A 15,469-nucleotide genomic window follows, 5' to 3' on the forward strand; every position below is an offset into this window, starting at 1 on the left:
CGGGCGCTTCGGCTGCCCCTCCCCCTACTGCTGCGCATCTCCTGCCCCTTGTCTTAGCGCTGCCCCCACCCCGGGAGCCTCCTGCTTGCTGGGCAGGGCGGGGAGACGAGGGCGGATGTCCAGGCGCCCCCTCCCGCCTGTATCCGATCTCAGAGCAGGGTGGGGGCACAACAGGACTTGGGAGGGAGTTTGCTGGCTGCTCTTGGGAGTGGGGGGGGCTGCCTTAGCCCTACTGCACCCCCCCCCGGGGCCACCTGAGGTCAGCAGGGCCCAGTCAGAACCCCCTGCCCTACCCCCGAGCACCCCTCATCCAAACACCCTCCCACAGCCTAGAACCCCTCAGACACCCCACGCGCCTGCCCCGGACTCCGCGCAGAGCCCCCCTCGCTCTGCAAATCCCGGAGCCCAAGACCTGCCTTAGCGCTCGGTCCAGGCCCTGCGCCTCCCCACCCCTGCGTGCAGCCAGGGGCCGTCCTGAGCTGGGCCAGGAAGTAGCCGCTGGCTTGAACCCAGGGCCGCTGAGCTGGCATTGGGGTGGGCAGGGCGGCTCCGGGCAGCCACACGGGCCAGGCTGCTCCATAACCCGCCGCTGCAGGACTGGTCCGCGTGGCCCCCGGCAGCGAAAGCCGCTTCGTTCGGCTGGGCCCGACGCGCCGGCTGCCCCTTCAAAGGGCATCCAAGCCCTGCGGCCGCGGGGAGGTCGGGGGAGACGCCCGGGGCCCCGCTCTGGCTGCTGGCTGATTCCACCTCTGCGGTTCACTCCCCCCTCCAGCCATTGCTCCCCCCCCCCAGCTCGGGGATCAGCTCCTCCACCGCTCTGCGGCCTGGGGCTGCGCTCGCATGCGTGACCCCCCCCCCCTTGAATTATTAATCAGCCCAGCACTTTAGAAAAATCAATAGGAAATGGGCGTGGAAGGAGGCGAGGCCGGCAGTGCCTGCAGCACACAGACACACACACACACACACAGCCACACACACACACAGCCACACACACAGCCACACACAGCCACACACACAGACACAGCCACACACAGACACACACACCCTGCCGCCCCCTATGCTTTGAATAGGCACCCACAGCTGCTTTCCCTCTGCTTTGCCTACGGCGCGCGGGCGCCCGGGCTGGCACCCAGTGGCCGAGCTCGCCGACAGGTGGCCGAGATGCAAACTCAGGCAAATCTAAGGTGCAGGGCCGGGCGCGCCGGGTGAGGCGGCACTGGACTGGGGCGTGCGTCCGTGGCTGGCCCAGGCGGTCTCCTCGACATCCGCTCGCTGGGCAGGGCAGGGAATTCAGGTGAGTCCAGCTCGGGGCGGCGGTAGGGGCCAGACCTGCCGTGGGCTGGCGCGGAGCCCAGATCTGGGGGGGTGCGGTGGTGGGAGGGATGAGCCAGGATCTGCCAGCTGGAGGTACCAGGCGGGAGGGGAGGGTGAGGAATGGCCGGAGGGCTCCATGCCAAGTTGGTCAGTCTCAGTGAGCGGGTGGGACACGTGGTGGGGGACAGTCCGGTCCCGGCGGTTCGCCCAGGGGGCTCAGCAGTAGGAGACGCCCGCCTGGGGGCCGGGGCATGGGAGAGGGTCAATGCGATGGCAGGAAAGGGCCGCCCGGTCTCTGCCAACAGCCCCGAAACCAGCACATTCCCGGCTAATCAAACCCAGCTGCGGGTGTCCTGCCGCGGCCGCCCGGCTCCCTGGCTCAGGTTACTCCATCTGGCTTCCATGCCTGAAAACGGGGGGGGGGGGGAGCGGTTCCAGTTTGGGCTGCCGGGAGCCCAGCCCTCCGAGCCACCCTCCTCCAGAGCCCGCAGGCCGGGCGTGGCCCTCCCTGCAGCACAACAGGCAGCGTGGACACAGCAGGGCCCACGCCCAGGCGGGGAGAGATTCCCCGGGAGGCTTGTGAGTATCCGCAGGGTGCCCGTGGGTCGGAGCCCTGCTGGGTGGCCTGGGCAACTCCCCCATCCCGGAAAAGGGCGGGGAGGCCAGATGCTCCCGGCCCAGCCAGGACACTGGCGCTGCCTTGGGATCCTGGTCTCTGGGGGGTTTCTCTAGGGCCGGGGTGGGGAACCTCAGGCCTGGGGGATGGATGCGGCCCCCAAGACTCAGGGCTCCCCCCAGCATGGGGGAGCCCGCGCTGGTGCTCCAGCCCCCCTGCTGCCCCCCATGGGACTGGAGCACCCAGCATCTACTAGCCTGGACCCCCCCCCCAAGCTCTGGGGTGGGAGGCGCATGTGGGGCGCGTCTCAGCCAGGGAGGGGGTTGGTTCTTTGCTTCTCACGTGTGTGCAGCCCCCGACTGACTTTTCTGTGGGTCAGCGCCCTTCCCCCCCCCACCCCACGGCGGTTCCTGGCCCCACGGCGGTTCCCGGCCCTGCCTAGGGTGTGGGGAGACAGCCCACGGCTTGGAAAGCTGCTGGCTCCTGGGCTCCACCCAGGCCGGGCGGGGGGCGGGGGGCTGTGCCGTGTGAGTGCGCCGTTCAGCCGGATTGTTTTGGGTGGTGCAAGGACCAGCTGGGTGGGTCCCTCCTGCCCCCACCGGGTCCATCTGCTGCGGCGGGGGAGGGAGGCCCCGGCTTGCTGGCAAGCGGAATCCCTCCTTAAAGGGGCCACGGAGCCCTGGCTGACGTGACTCGGGGAGACGTGGCGGGGGGGGTCCGGAGGAGCTGGTGCCACGGGGGAGCCCCAACCGCCAGGCACTGGCTTGTAGCATCCCGGGGGGGGGGGGGAGGGGGCGGCGTCAGCAGGACTGAGGTCCGGAGATGGTGGGGCAGACCCCGGTGGCCCAAGACACCTGGGGCGGGCGGGTCCCTGCCTGGGTGGTGGCGGCTGCTTCGCCCTGGATCCGTCCCCTGCACGGGCACCCACGAGCATCCCCGTGGCCAGGCAGTCGGGGGTGGGGGCTGTCTCGTGCTGACGGTGCCACTCCGGTTCTATCTCTGCGATTGGGGGGGTCTCCCCCCCGCCCACCCAAAGTTGCATGATGTCGCAGCCTCCTGGGGGCGGGCTGCCCCCTTCGGCCCTTGCCTGCCCCCCCCCCCCCCCGCGGGCGGCTGGTCTCAGGCAGGCGTGGGGGGGCTGCTCCGGGCCGACCCTCGTCTCTTGCCCGGCAGGTCCGCAGGGCGCGATGGCTCTGAGCAGCGCCTTCAAGGCTGTTACCAACATGCCCGGCCTCCTCATCTGGCGGGTCGAGGTGAGCGGGCGCGGCTCGGGCGGGCTCCCACCGGGGGCTGGGACCCTGGGGCAGGAGGAAGGGGGCTGGGACTGGCTGAAGCTGCCGGTGGGCCCCGGGCGTTTCCTTTCCCCGGGACGGGGCGGTGCCCTGGGCTGATCCCAGCTCTGGTGCTTTATGCTCAACGTCCCCTGAAGTCTCCATGCGGCGCCTGCTGGAAGGACGGTTCCTCTTCGCTGCCAGGCCCGAATGCTGGTGCTGGCATTGCGGGCTGCTGCCGTGCCCCGCCCCAGAGGTGGCTGCAAGCCAGCGATGGACGTACAGGGCTTCCATAAACAGCCAGAGGTGGCTGCGGCCAGTGGTGCATGGAGGGGGGGGTTCCCCTATAAACAGCTGCCATGCCCCTCCCCAGAAGCAGCCGCACCGGACTTTGATTTCCTGTTGCCAATCGGGGGCTAATGCTCGCTCCTGACTCCAGGCATCCATCCAGGGCTCCCGGCTGGCAGCCCCTGGGCTCGGGCCAGGGAGAGCTGGGCTGGAGACGGTGCTTTCACCCAAGGCACCATCAGGGGAGCGGCTTGCGGGGCACCCGGGGGGCTGTTGTGAGCCCCCTGGCTCGTGCCGGGGCAAGTCTCAGCGCACTTCTGCCTCCTCCCAGAAAATGGACTTGGTGCTGGTGCCTCCGAAATCCCACGGCAGTTTCTACGAGGGCGACTGCTACGTCCTGCTCTCGGTGAGTGGCCCCAGCCCGGGGCCCCTGCCACCTCGTGCCGGCTCCCGCGTGGGGCGGGGCCCCTGTGGCTGCATCCGAGCGAAGCAGAGTCCGTGACGCTCCCAAATCCCGACAGGTTGGGACTCGTGCCAGGAACCGGCACTGGAATCGGAGTGATGGGCCCTGGGTCTCTGCTTGAACCCTGACAGGCGTGGGGTGCACAAGAGGATCGGGGGGGGCTGCTTTGCCAGGCTGACTGGCCCATTTCCTCCCTCTGCTTCCCTCTGCCCTGGAGAGCTGCGGAGAAGGCCAAAGGCCATGCAAGGAGGGGAGGAGAGGGAGGGGCAGGTAGCTTTGCAGCAATAGGATGACCAAAGGAAATGCCCTGTGCGACGGTCTGTTAGTCTGCGGAACTCCCTGCCACATGATTTGGGGGCTGGTTAGGATTCGTGGCATGAGTGAGGATTCAGCACGGAGGGTTTGTTCCTGTCTGGGGGCAGGCGCTGACCAGCCGATCTCTGGCTGGGGGTTCAGGTGGCGAGGTGTCAGGGAGAAATCCCTCCTGCCCCATGCAGTGCAGAGCAGGGATCCAGGCGTGGCAGGCCGGATGCTGGTCTGAGCGGTGGGGCAGAGGCAGGGCTCACTCCTCCGGCTCTGTCCCTGCTGCAGACCCGGTGCTCGGGCAGCGGCGTGGCCTACGACATCCATTACTGGGTCGGGGAGGGCTCCTCGCGGGACGAACAGGGCTGCGCCGCCATCTACACCACCCAGCTGGACGACTACCTGGGCGGGGTCCCCGTGCAGCACCGGGAGGTGCAGCGCCACGAGTCGGACCTCTTCAGAGGCTACTTCAAGCAGGGCGTCATGTGAGTAGGTGGCCGAGGGGCCCTGGTCTCTAGTGGGTCTGACCCTCTGCTCCACGGGGCGCCGGCTGCCCACCCCATGGGGGCGTCCCTGCCCCCACGTGGGGGCATCAGCCGGCAAGCGGTGCCAGGAGCCATGGGCACGGCTGACGGGGCCATGCTTGTTGGGGTGAGGAGGGGGCTGTTGTCCGCATGCACGTCCGCCCTTCCTGCCCGGCGCCGTCCCTGCCCCGCTCACCCGCCGCCCGCTCCTCTCACCCAGCTACAAGAAGGGCGGCGTGGCCTCCGGGATGACGCACGTGGAGACCAACGTCTACAACGTCAAACGCCTGCTGCACGTCAAGGGCAAACGGACCGTCACAGCCACCGAGGTGAGTCTGGGGCCCGCAGCTGAGCTGGCCCGGGCCTGGGTCACCACCTGGCTCCCGCCAGGCACTAACCCGAACCCTGTAACCCTAACCCGAAAGGAGAGCTTAAGAAAACAGGGACTTTTCAGCTTAGAAAAGAGGAGACGAAGGGGCGATCGGAGAGAGGTCTATGAAATCGTCACCAGTGTGGAGAAAGCGAAGAAGGGGAAGTTATTTACGTGTTCCCATCACATAAGAACGAGGGGTCACCAAAGGAAATGATTAGGCAGCAGGTTTAAAACAAACCAAAGGACGTTTTTCTTCACGCACCGCACAGTCAACCTGTGGAACTCCTCGCCGGAGGATGTTGTGAAGACCAGAACTTTAACAGGGTTCGGGAAAGAACTAGATAAATTCATGGAGGTTGGGTTCATCAATGGCTGCTATTAGCCGGGATGGGCAGGGATGCCGAGCATAACCTCTGTCGGTCACACACCAATTCCCGGATCGGTTCCCTCCCTCTGGGGCACCTGGCATTGCACAGGACTCTGGGCTGGATGGACCTTGGGTCTGTTCCTGGCACACCCGGTACCATTTCTTCCTGCCCTGAGGCCGGTGCCCCTGCTGCCTTGGCGCTGGCCTGGTCCCTGCCTCCACCCTCCCAGCATCCGCAGCCTGGCGGCTGCCCCATTGCCCCCCTACCAGCCTGGCGGCTGCCCCCTGCCCCCCTACCAGCCTGGCGGCTGCCCCATTACCCCCCCTACCAGCCTGGCGGCTGCCCCATTGCCCCCCCCTACCAGCCTGGCGGCTGCCCCCTGCCCCCGATCCTGCACTGGCATCCTCAGCGCCTCCTCTTGGCTCCCGGGTGCAGGTGGAGCTGAGCTGGGAGAGCTTCAACCTGGGCGACGTGTTCCTGCTGGACCTGGGCAAAGCCATTCTCCAGTGGAACGGCCCCGAGAGCAACACCAGGGAGCGGCTGAAGGTAGGAACCGGACCCAGGCTGCCCCCCTGCTCCCTCCGCTGCAGGGCAGAATCCCCCTCCCCCTGCATCTGGCCTGGACCCAGGACCCCGCAGCCCCTTCCCCAGGCCAGTTCTCACTCCTCTCTCCGGAGACCCAGGCTGGGGGTAGGAGGGTCCTTCCCCATCCCCATCCCCTTCCCAGCGGTTCAGACAGCTCAGGGTCTCCGGGGCGGGGGGAGGCGTTTGCCCAGTGCGCTGCGGGGCGCCAACGATGGCTCTTTTGGGGGGGTTTCCTCTAGGCCATGCTGCTGGCCAAGGACATCCGGGACCGGGAGCGCGGGGGGCGGGCAGAGATCGGGGTGGTGGAAGGTGACCAGGAGGGCGCCAGCCCGGAGCTGATGGCGCTGCTGGAGAGCGAGCTGGGGGACAGGCCGCGGAGGATCAAGCCGAGCACCCCGGACGAGGCGGTGGACCAGCACCACAAGGCCAGCGTCCTGCTGTATCGGTGAGCGGGGGCGAGGGGCGAGCACGGAGCCTCCCCCGGCCCGCTGGGCGAGGGCGTTTGCCTGGCCGGACGCCTGCTCCCTTGCTGCCCCACCCCCCGCCTTTCCCTCCCGGTGGGTTTGGGTCCCTGGGATCTTCCTCTGCTGGGCACGGGGCCCCTCGTACGCCCGGCGACGTCACAAATCCAGCAAGTCTGTGTCCTGGCTTGGCTGCGGCACCGCCGGGCCGAGCGCAGGAGGAAGGGGCCTCGGAGCCCAGGGAACGTTCCCATCGGCCCCGACCCACCCAGCCCCGCTGGGAATCAACCCGCCCTCCTTTCTCCAGCGTCTCGGACTCCGGAGGCAAAATGCAGGTGCTGGAAGAGGCCGCGCGGCCGCTGGTGCAGGACATGCTGAGCCACGACGTGAGCGCGAGACGGGGGCTCCGGGGCATCGGCAGGACGTTCTCCGTGGGCGGTTTGAAACCCACCCTGGGGGGGTCGCTCCCGTCCCCCCGTTTCAGCCAGCGCCCTGCCACGCGGGCTCTGCCCTGTCTCCCCCCGGGGCTGGAGCCGGCGTCTGGGGTCCCCGAGGGCTCTGCTGGCTGCCCCGTGTCGGCTGGCTTCCCACGCTGCCCTCTGCCGCGGCTGGCACTGGCCACAGGAGACGCGGCGGAAGGGACGGCCCAGCCCGTCTGCCAACCCCTTTCAACCCGGCGGCTGGATGGTTCCGTGCACTGGGGTGCAGCCAGGGCACCCCCAAACCGGCCTGGGGTGTGCAGCAAGCTCCCCCTTTCCTGCTGCCCCCGATTGGATCCCTCTGCCCAGTAATACCCCCCGCCCAGACCCGCCTCTGCCCCTTACAGGACAAGGCAGCCCCCCCACCCCCCACCCCGGCCAATCAGCAAGCGCGGCTTTTCCTCCCCAGGACTGCTACATCCTGGACCACAGCGGGACCAAGATCTACGTCTGGAAGGGGAAGGGGGCTACCAAGGCGGAGAAGCAAACGGCCATGGCCAAGGCTCTGGTAGGCCCGAGGGGGCGGGCGGGGGGAGGGGGGGGAGTTTGGGGCCTGAGGTGACAGCGGGGGGGAGGGGCAGGGCCATGCTGCTGACGGGCGCCTTGCCGCTCCCCCCCCCCCCCGTAGGAGTTCATCCACATGAAGGGCTACCCCCCCAGCACCAACGTGGAGTCGCTGCACGACGGCGCCGAGTCCGCCATGTTCAAGCAGCTGTTCCAGTCGTGGGCCGGCCGGGAGCAGACGGTGGGGCTGGGCAAAGCCCACAGCATCGGCAAAACGGGTACGGGGGGGCCTGGCGGCAGGGAGACGGGGGGGGGGGAAGGTGGCTGGTTTCCGAGCTCTCCTCCCCCTCCCCTGCCGCGGTGCGGGGAGACGGCGCCAGGCTGGAGGCCACACGCCGCCGGCCGCCTCCCGCCAGGTTGGGGCCCAAAGCCCGGTGCTTCCTCCCGCAGCCAGGGTCAGCCAGGAGAAGTTCGACGCCAGGCTGCTCCATGTCCAGCCCGCGCTGGCCGCCCAGGAGCGGATGGTGGATGACGGCGACGGGAAGGTGGAGGTAGGAGCCCGAGAGCCGCCCTCCCGGCACGACGGCCGGGCCCGCTCCTCCCCCCTGTGCCTGGCCGCGCGGGGGGCTCGGCGGCACCTGGGGCTGCAGGCGGAATGCCCCCTCCCCCGCTGGGATCGGGGCGCCGGGCCCCTCTCTCCATGGGGTGCTCAAGTGGGGGCGTCCCTGGGTGTCGGGACTCGCGGCGCACACAGAAGACACCGCGTTGCTCACGTCCCTGAGCGGTCTGTCCCGCCCTGGTCAGGTCCCAGAGCAGGGGCGTGCGCAGGTCTAAAAACGTGGCTGCTTTTGGAGGGCCACTTCCGGGCCCCTCTTGCCAGAGGACTTGGCTCTCCCTGCCTGGGGCAGCTCGATCTCACCCAACATCAGAACGGCCACACGGGGTCCGACCAAAGGTCCATCTGGCCCAGCGTCCTGTCTGCCCACAGCGGCCAGCGCCAGGTGCCCGAGGGAGTGAACAGAACCGGGAATCCTCATGGGATCCGTCTCCTGTCACATTTCCAGACACACAGAGGCCAGGGACCCCATCCCCGCCCATCCTGGCTAACAGCCACTGATGGACCCAACCTCCATGAATTAGCTCTTTTGTGAACCCTGTTAAAGTCCTGGTCTTCACCACATCCTCCGGCGAGGAGTTCCACAGGTTGACTGTGCACTGGGTGCAGAAAAACTTCCTTTGGGTTGTTTTAAACTCACCCCCATGACCCTCGGAGCGGGCCTATCCCACCCCCGCCAGAGGAGCTGGCCCCCTGCCCAGGCCCGAGAGAAGTTCTGTGCCCCTACTGGTTGGGGGTGGGGTGGGGGTCGTGCCCCTGCTTGTCCTCCAGCCCTAGAGGGAACACGAGCAAAGCCCCCGCTGCTGTGGGTCTGGGTGGGGGCAGGGGTCCTGCTTTGAAGGCCAGGTCCAACGCCCGCCCTCACCCCGGGCTGAGCCGGCGCCGCAGCGCCACGACTCCCACGGTAACACCCCTCCCCCCACCCGGCGGCGCTAGGTCTGGCGGATCGAGAACCTGGAGCTGGCGCCGGTGGCGCCCCAGAGCCACGGCTGCTTCTACGGCGGCGACTGCTACCTGGTGCTTTACACCTACGCCGTGAGCGGCCGGCCCCGCTACATCCTGTACATCTGGCAGGTGGGTAGGACCCGACCCCCCGTCTCCCGCCTACGGGGGGGCCCCAGAGCAGCTCCCCCCCCCCGCCCCGGGGCACGGCTCTGAGCCGGCTGCTCTGTGCCCGCCCAGGGGCGCCACGCCACGCAGGACGAGCTGGCGGCCTCCGCGGCCCAGGCGGTGGAGCTGGACCGGCAGCTCCAAGGGGAGCCGGTGCAGGTGCGCGTGAGCATGGGCAAGGAGCCGCGGCACTTCCTGGCCATCTTCCAAGGGAAGTTTGTCGTCTTCGAGGTACGGCGGGGCCGGGCTGGCTTGGATTTCCCAGGCGCCGGGGCTGGGGCCGGTGCTGTTCAAACTAGAGCGAGCTGCCGCGGTCAGGGCCTCGTTGCGCCCGGGGCGGCGCACACACTGAGCCAAAGGCAGCCTTGAAAGGGCTGTCTAAATGGACGAAGAGAGGGAGGGGAAACTGAGGCACAGAGCAGGGTAAGGGACTTGCCTAAGGTCACCCGAGAGGGCAGTGGCAAAGCTGGGGGTGGAACATAGCCGTCCTGAGCCCCACACCACAGTGCCTCAGTTCTGGGGGGGCAGAGTCTCCCTCCCCCCCTCCCCCAGCCCCTTGTTAAAGCAGCCTGGTAAAGGAGCAGTAACCGGGCAGGGGCTGGCGTGTTTCACGCGTGAGTATTTCCCGTCCCTCCGGTTGGCCGGCGCCAGGCCCAGCTGTCGTGCCCCCCAAGCCCTCTGCAGCGTGAGGATCCCCCCATCAGCTCTCCCCCCGCCCCACGCCTGCCCATGCATGTCTGCACCCATCCGGCACCACCCAGCCCCGCTCTCTCGGGGGCCTCCCTGGGGCTCGGCTCAGCCGCCCGGGGGCCGCCCCCCCTTCCCTCTAGGGCGGGACCTCCAGGAAAAGCGGCCGCGCCCCGGAGCCCCCCGCGAGGCTCTTCCAGATCCGCGGCACGGCCCGGCACAACACCAAGGCGGTGGAGGTCCCGGCGCGCGCCGCCTCGCTCAACTCCAACGACGTCTTCCTGCTCCGCACCCCGGCGGAGCACTACCTGTGGTACGGCAAGGTAAGGGGGGGCGGGGGCGAGCCCACCCCGGCGGGCGTCCCTCCCCCGCCACCGCCCGCCAACGCCCGCTCTGCTCCTTGGCCGCCAGGGCTCCAGCGGGGACGAGCGGGAAATGGCGAAGCAGCTGGCGGCCACCCTGTGCAGCGGCCCGCAGGAACCCGTAGCCGAGGGGCAGGAGCCGGCGGCCTTCTGGGACGTGCTCGGCGGCAAAGCCCCGTACGCCAGCGACAAAAGGTACCCGGGCGAGGCGGGGGGAGGGGGCGGCGGGCGCCGGCGGCGAGGCTGGCTGACGGCGCGGCGTGTCCACAGGCTGCAGCAGGAGGCCCCCGATCACCCGGCCCGGCTCTTCGAGTGCGCCAACAAGACGGGGCGCTTTGTGGTGACGGAGGTGACCGACTTCGGCCAGGAGGACTTGAGCGAGAGCGACGTGATGCTGCTGGACACCTGGGACCAGGTGCGCCCGCAGAGCCAACGCCAGCCCGTGGCCGGACACGAGCCGCCGGGAAAACCTTGGGGGGGGGGGTTAATTCACGCCACGTCAGCGGGGGCAGCGTGCGTGGCCCGGACGTGGGACAGCCGTGGGGGGCGGGGGCTACAGCTCAGGGCTGAGGGGTCCTGGTGGAGCCAGATGCCTGGCGAATGACCGTGGTGTTGGGCTAGCGGGGGGTTGGGGGGCGGGTGGAGCTCGGGGTGGACTGGATAAGGGGGGGCTGTGGGTCTGGATCGAGAGGCTGCCCCTGCAGAACTCTGCGTTGCTCTTGGTCCCACAGTGCCAGGCGCTTCTCTTGTTCGCTGGGCCCCAAATTCACCCATCCTGGGCTGAGCTGTGTCCGTGCCTGGCGGGCTGGAGCTAGGAGCCGCTGGCTGGAGGCTGGGCTCCTAGCCACGGTGCTACGGGCTCGGTGGTGGCCCGTTCCCGGCTGCTCCGCCTTGCCCCCAGCCAGCGGTTTCCCCTTGCAGGTCTTCTTGTGGCTCGGGAGGGACGCCAACGCCGCGGAGAAGGCGGCCGCGCTGGCCACGGCCCAGGACTATCTCCGCACCCACCCCAGCGGGAGGGACGCCGACACGCCCATCCTGGTGGTCAAGCAGGGCTTCGAGCCGCCCAACTTCACGGGGTGGTTCGGCGCCTGGGACCCGCACCAGTGGAGCGTGAGTCTGAGCACGTGGGGGGGCCGGGTGGGACGTGCCCCTCGGCCGCTCTGGGTGAGAGCACCGTCCCGCCGCAGCTCCCCCTCCTGCCCTCGAGGGGCGAACGAAACAGATCCTTAGGCACACAACGGCGCCCCTGCCCCCCCTCCGCTGACTCCCTGGCCGCTGGGGGGCCTGGCGGCTCTGGGGCTGGCCTCTGTACTCAACCCCCCCACGTCGGCTCTCCTCGCGCTTGCGTGGGAACGCCGGAGAATTTCACGCGGGGAGGAGAAAGTCGAGGCTAGTCCCGAGAACTGGTCACTGGTTCCCCAGCAGCCCCGGGGGCGAGCAAACAGGTTGTGCTTTAACACCGCCCCACACAAACACCCAGGAGCAAAGGGCGGCCGCTACCCTGGGGGGCAGCAACTTGGGGAAAGGTGGGGCGGGAGGGGACGAGCCGCTGCCCGAGAGCTCCCAGCAGGAGGCCCTGGGCAAAAGCTCGACCGTGATCCCGGCCTGCGTCATCAGCCGCATCTCACGGCGGAGCAGGGCGGTTTTGTTCCCGCCTGGAGCGGCCGCTGCGGGAAGCCCCCGTCCCCTTGCGGCGCCAACAGCTCGAGAAGGACGGTGAGAAAGCAGAGACGGGCCGGGAGAACGAGCCAAGGGCTAGAAAAACCTGCCAGACGCGAAGGGCTCCCTCGTAACGAGAAGACGGGGGGTGGATTGGCCTATACGGCCCCCACGGCGGGGACAAATATTTAACAAGGGGCAAGAGCCGCCCGATCTAACACCCGCCACTGGCTGGGCGCTGAAGCCAGACACCGTGCGACTGGGCTGAGGGTACTTGAGCGCTGGAACCCCCTGGATGCGATGGGGTCTCCCAGGCGGCCGTGAAAACGGCCAGTGGAGGCGGGATCTGCTGTAGGAATTATTGGGGAGGCGGATCTTGGCCTGTGGCCCAGGGCAGATGAGAGGATCACGGTGGTCCCTTCTGGCTTGGGCGTCCAGCTGACAAGCCTCTCTCCTCAAGTCGCGTCCGCCTGCTGCCTGGCGGGAGGGGCGCTGGTAATGGCGGGGCCGGGCTGCACCCCCTTGGGGCACCTCCCCCTCACTGGGGCAAGACACCGCCTGCCCTGCTGTTGCTAGGCCCTGGCTAGTGGAACTAGTGGGCCTGGGGCACCTTAGACCAGTGGTCCCCAACGTGGTGCCCGCGGGCGCCATGGCACCCACCGGGGCATTTATGTGCCCGCCTAGTGACCAGGGCCAGCCCGAGCCAATCTTGAGCCCCAGGCGCCCCAAAAGGTTGAGGCCCACTGCCTTAGACCCTCACCAAACTGTACAGAACCATGCGCTTCCGTGGGCAAAACCCACTTCCTCAGATGAAGCGGAGCGGCAGTAACAGAAACCAGGAGAGCTAGATAATGGCAGAAGACCTTCCTGTCTATTGTAGGACCTGTGTTAATGAGGCTACTTAGGCGGGCTGGGTGTGTCCCATTCATAGCTTTGGACGTGGAAATGCGGATATTAAAGGCAGGGGAAATTGGCTTTGTAGTGCGCCAGGGATGGCTTTAAGCCCAGGGTAACGGTGTAGCTAAATTCCAGTTCTGCAGCCTCGCTCTGTGATTGGTCAGGGAAATTCCTTGGTGCGTTTCGATCCACGCCGCTACAGGTTGGCGTGTTACCGTTTTGGACCTGGCTACGGGGGAGCCGTGCGGTTCTCAGCTTTGTGTGTCCTTGCAGGAAGGGAAGACTTACGAGCAACTGAAGGAGGAGCTGGGAGACGCGTGTGCCGTTGTCAGGATCACAGGCGTGAGTTGCCGGGGCGGGAGGAGACGAGGCGGCTGGCACCGGATGGGACTCAGCTCAGTTGGCCAAAGATGGGGACGCTGCCCAGGAAGCAAACTGAGCACACGCCTGCCCCAGGGTGGGACGCGGCCCCTGCCGGGTCGGTGGCATCGCGCATGCGGCTACTCCCTGAACTCTGTGCCCCTCTGCACAGGAGTCTGCCCACAGCCTGGCTCTCAACGCCCCCACGCTGCCCACCGGCTCTCTCCTGCCTTTCTCAGTCGAGCCCTCGGGCCGTGCAGCTAACGCACTGAGCCCCGGCCGCCCCCGTGAATCACCTCCAAGCTGCTACCACTCCACCCCCACGTGCCGGGCCCTGCTCCTGGGCTCAGAGCGCTGAACCAACCGCCTCCTGGCACCTTCCAGCCAGAGGGAGCCCACCGCACCTGGTCCAGGGCCCACGTAGGGACGTGTTCACCTGCCGGAGAAATGCAGCCACCTCTGGGGGCGAGCGCTGCAGCCGTTTGACGCGGCCCAGTTCCAAGCACAGCCCATGGGGTCTCGTATCTAGACAGACCTCAAGGGACTCTGCAGGGAGGCTGAATGTGGGATCCCAGCACTATAAACTCCCCGGGCTCTCTCGTGGGCTCCCCTTGTTGACGTAGGAGCCAAGGCTCAGGGCAGAGAGAGGCAGGCGTCTCTGGGCTCACAAACGTGTGAGACAGGCCCTGGCCGTTTCTCCTCCCCGTGCTGCCCAGGATCTGAAGGGGACGGCGCTCACTCCAAGCCCCGGGGCCCAGAGCGGCGCCGCCGCGCAGACCTACCCTCTGGACGTGCTAACGAGCCAGAAGGATGAACTGCCGGGAGACGTAGACCCCGCCAAGAAAGAGGTGAGTTCGGAGGGACCAGGTTTTTGGGCCCCGATCCTCCCGGGGTTTAGCCCCCCAACTCCTACTGATTTCAATAAGCACCCAAGCCCCTTTGAGAACCAACCCTGGTTCTTGCTGCCTGCTGGGCCTGCTTCGAAGGTTTCAACTGACTTAGTTGAAACCTTCCGTCTCCTCTTAGTGGGTAGGCGGCAGCCACTCAGCTCTCCGCCGAGTCCTGTCCCAGAGCCCCCTCGGCTGGGCAGAAAGGCAGCCCGGCTCCCATCCGAGCGGGCAGCACCCACTCCCCGGTTCCCCCCAGGCTACTGCGCTCCCCGCCCCCGTCCTGCCTCTGCTAATCTGCTCACCGTGGCTTCTCCTTTCCCAGAATTACCTCTCCCCGCGGGACTTTGTGGCCGTGTTTGGAATCGAGAGGGAAGAATTTGCTGCTCTTCCTGGCTGGAAACAGATCAACCTGAAGAAGGAAAAAGGGCTCTTCTAATGAAGCGGATGGTGTGCCCAGCCCGGAGGCGGAGACTGGACCAAGCCCCACTTCCTCAGTGTGGTACAGCCAGAAGCAAGAGGCCACGAGGGGTTGGGCGGATTTTTATTCTCGCAAGTATATTCAAACAGCTGATATTTTAGCTTTAGGCACACGGCGCTGGCCACTTCCTAGGGCTGTTGGGACACAGGTGGCACTGCAGCTTCCCCCGGCTAGCCCAGTGCAGGAGGCTGGACACCAAAATACACTTGAACCTCTTTAATCTGGCAACCCTGGGTTTGCCGGATTAAAGAGATTGCTGGGCCAGGAAGGGCATGCGGGGGGGCAGGTATCCCCCGCTGCTTCCTGGCACCACCCCGATGCCATGGGAGCCGTGGGGAAAGCCTCTGGCAGAGTGCGTTGCTGCACAGCCGTTCCCCCAGCTGGCGGGCAGCACCGCACCACGGGTGTTCCCGAATGAGGGACGCGTGGCGGGTACAGTGTACGGAGGATCACTAGCTGTACCGACCGGGCCCTCCGGGTCGGTAACGTCCTCTCCCGAGCACCCCAGGCCCTGCAGCAGATGCTAGGGGCCGAGCGGCAGCTCTAGCAAGTCTTTTGCCTGCCTGTAGCCGCCTTGCCAGAGTCATTTTGAAAAATAAAGATGCAGCGTATGCCCCAGAGGCTGTGCCTTTAATGCTGGAGACCGAACAAGCTGGGGTGCAGATGTGTGTGATTAACTGGGGTTTAATTCCCTCCTGCCCTTGGCCCTTCCACGTGGCTCTTCACCCCCATTTCCTCAGTGCCGTCTCTCCACTTGTGGACACGGAGTCTCGCCAGGTCCCTGGGCATGGTGGGGGGGCTGCACCGCTCTCCCAGAAGGGGCGGGGCCTCAGGCGGAAGGAGGAGCCTGATGCTGCAGCA

General features: G+C 67.3%; 1 protein-coding gene across 2 annotated transcripts; it reads left to right on the forward strand.

Moving 5' to 3' along the window:
- The first annotated feature begins 1,048 nt into the window (after positions 1–1,048).
- Positions 1,049–15,226, forward strand: LOC102444793 (advillin). Of its 2 annotated transcripts, none has more exons than XM_075901720.1 (20): positions 1,049–1,294; positions 3,104–3,183; positions 3,821–3,895; positions 4,544–4,740; positions 5,000–5,108; positions 5,956–6,066; positions 6,345–6,550; positions 6,874–6,952; positions 7,455–7,553; positions 7,674–7,827; positions 8,000–8,100; positions 9,102–9,239; positions 9,348–9,506; positions 10,106–10,285; positions 10,374–10,519; positions 10,595–10,739; positions 11,246–11,434; positions 13,154–13,222; positions 13,957–14,088; positions 14,453–15,226. In XM_075901720.1, the coding sequence occupies exons 2-20, from the start codon at positions 3,118–3,120 to the stop codon at positions 14,564–14,566; spliced, it is 2,469 nt and encodes an 822-aa protein (XP_075757835.1). In that variant the 5' UTR covers positions 1,049–1,294; positions 3,104–3,117; the 3' UTR covers positions 14,567–15,226. The 2 variants fall into 2 exon arrangements, with proteins under 2 accessions (XP_075757835.1, XP_075757834.1); XM_075901719.1 differs by lacking the exon at positions 1,049–1,294 and adding an exon at positions 1,729–1,893.
- Positions 15,227–15,469: the final 243 nt, after the last annotated feature.

Source organism: Pelodiscus sinensis, chromosome 19, assembly GCF_049634645.1.
Source record: "Pelodiscus sinensis isolate JC-2024 chromosome 19, ASM4963464v1, whole genome shotgun sequence".
NCBI lineage: Eukaryota > Metazoa > Chordata > Testudines > Trionychidae > Pelodiscus > Pelodiscus sinensis.

Bases quoted from the DNA above. Each gene is read 5' to 3' on its own strand.
- LOC102444793 (XM_075901720.1), top strand. From the start codon at position 3,118: ATGGCTCTGAGCAGCGCCTTCAAGGCTGTTACCAACATGCCCGGCCTC. The intron at 4,741-4,999 runs GTGAGTAGGTGG...CCTCTCACCCAG, and splicing joins TACTTCAAGCAGGGCGTCAT to CTACAAGAAGGGCGGCGTGG. The intron at 13,223-13,956 runs GTGAGTTGCCGG...CGTGCTGCCCAG, and splicing joins CCGTTGTCAGGATCACAGGC to GATCTGAAGGGGACGGCGCT.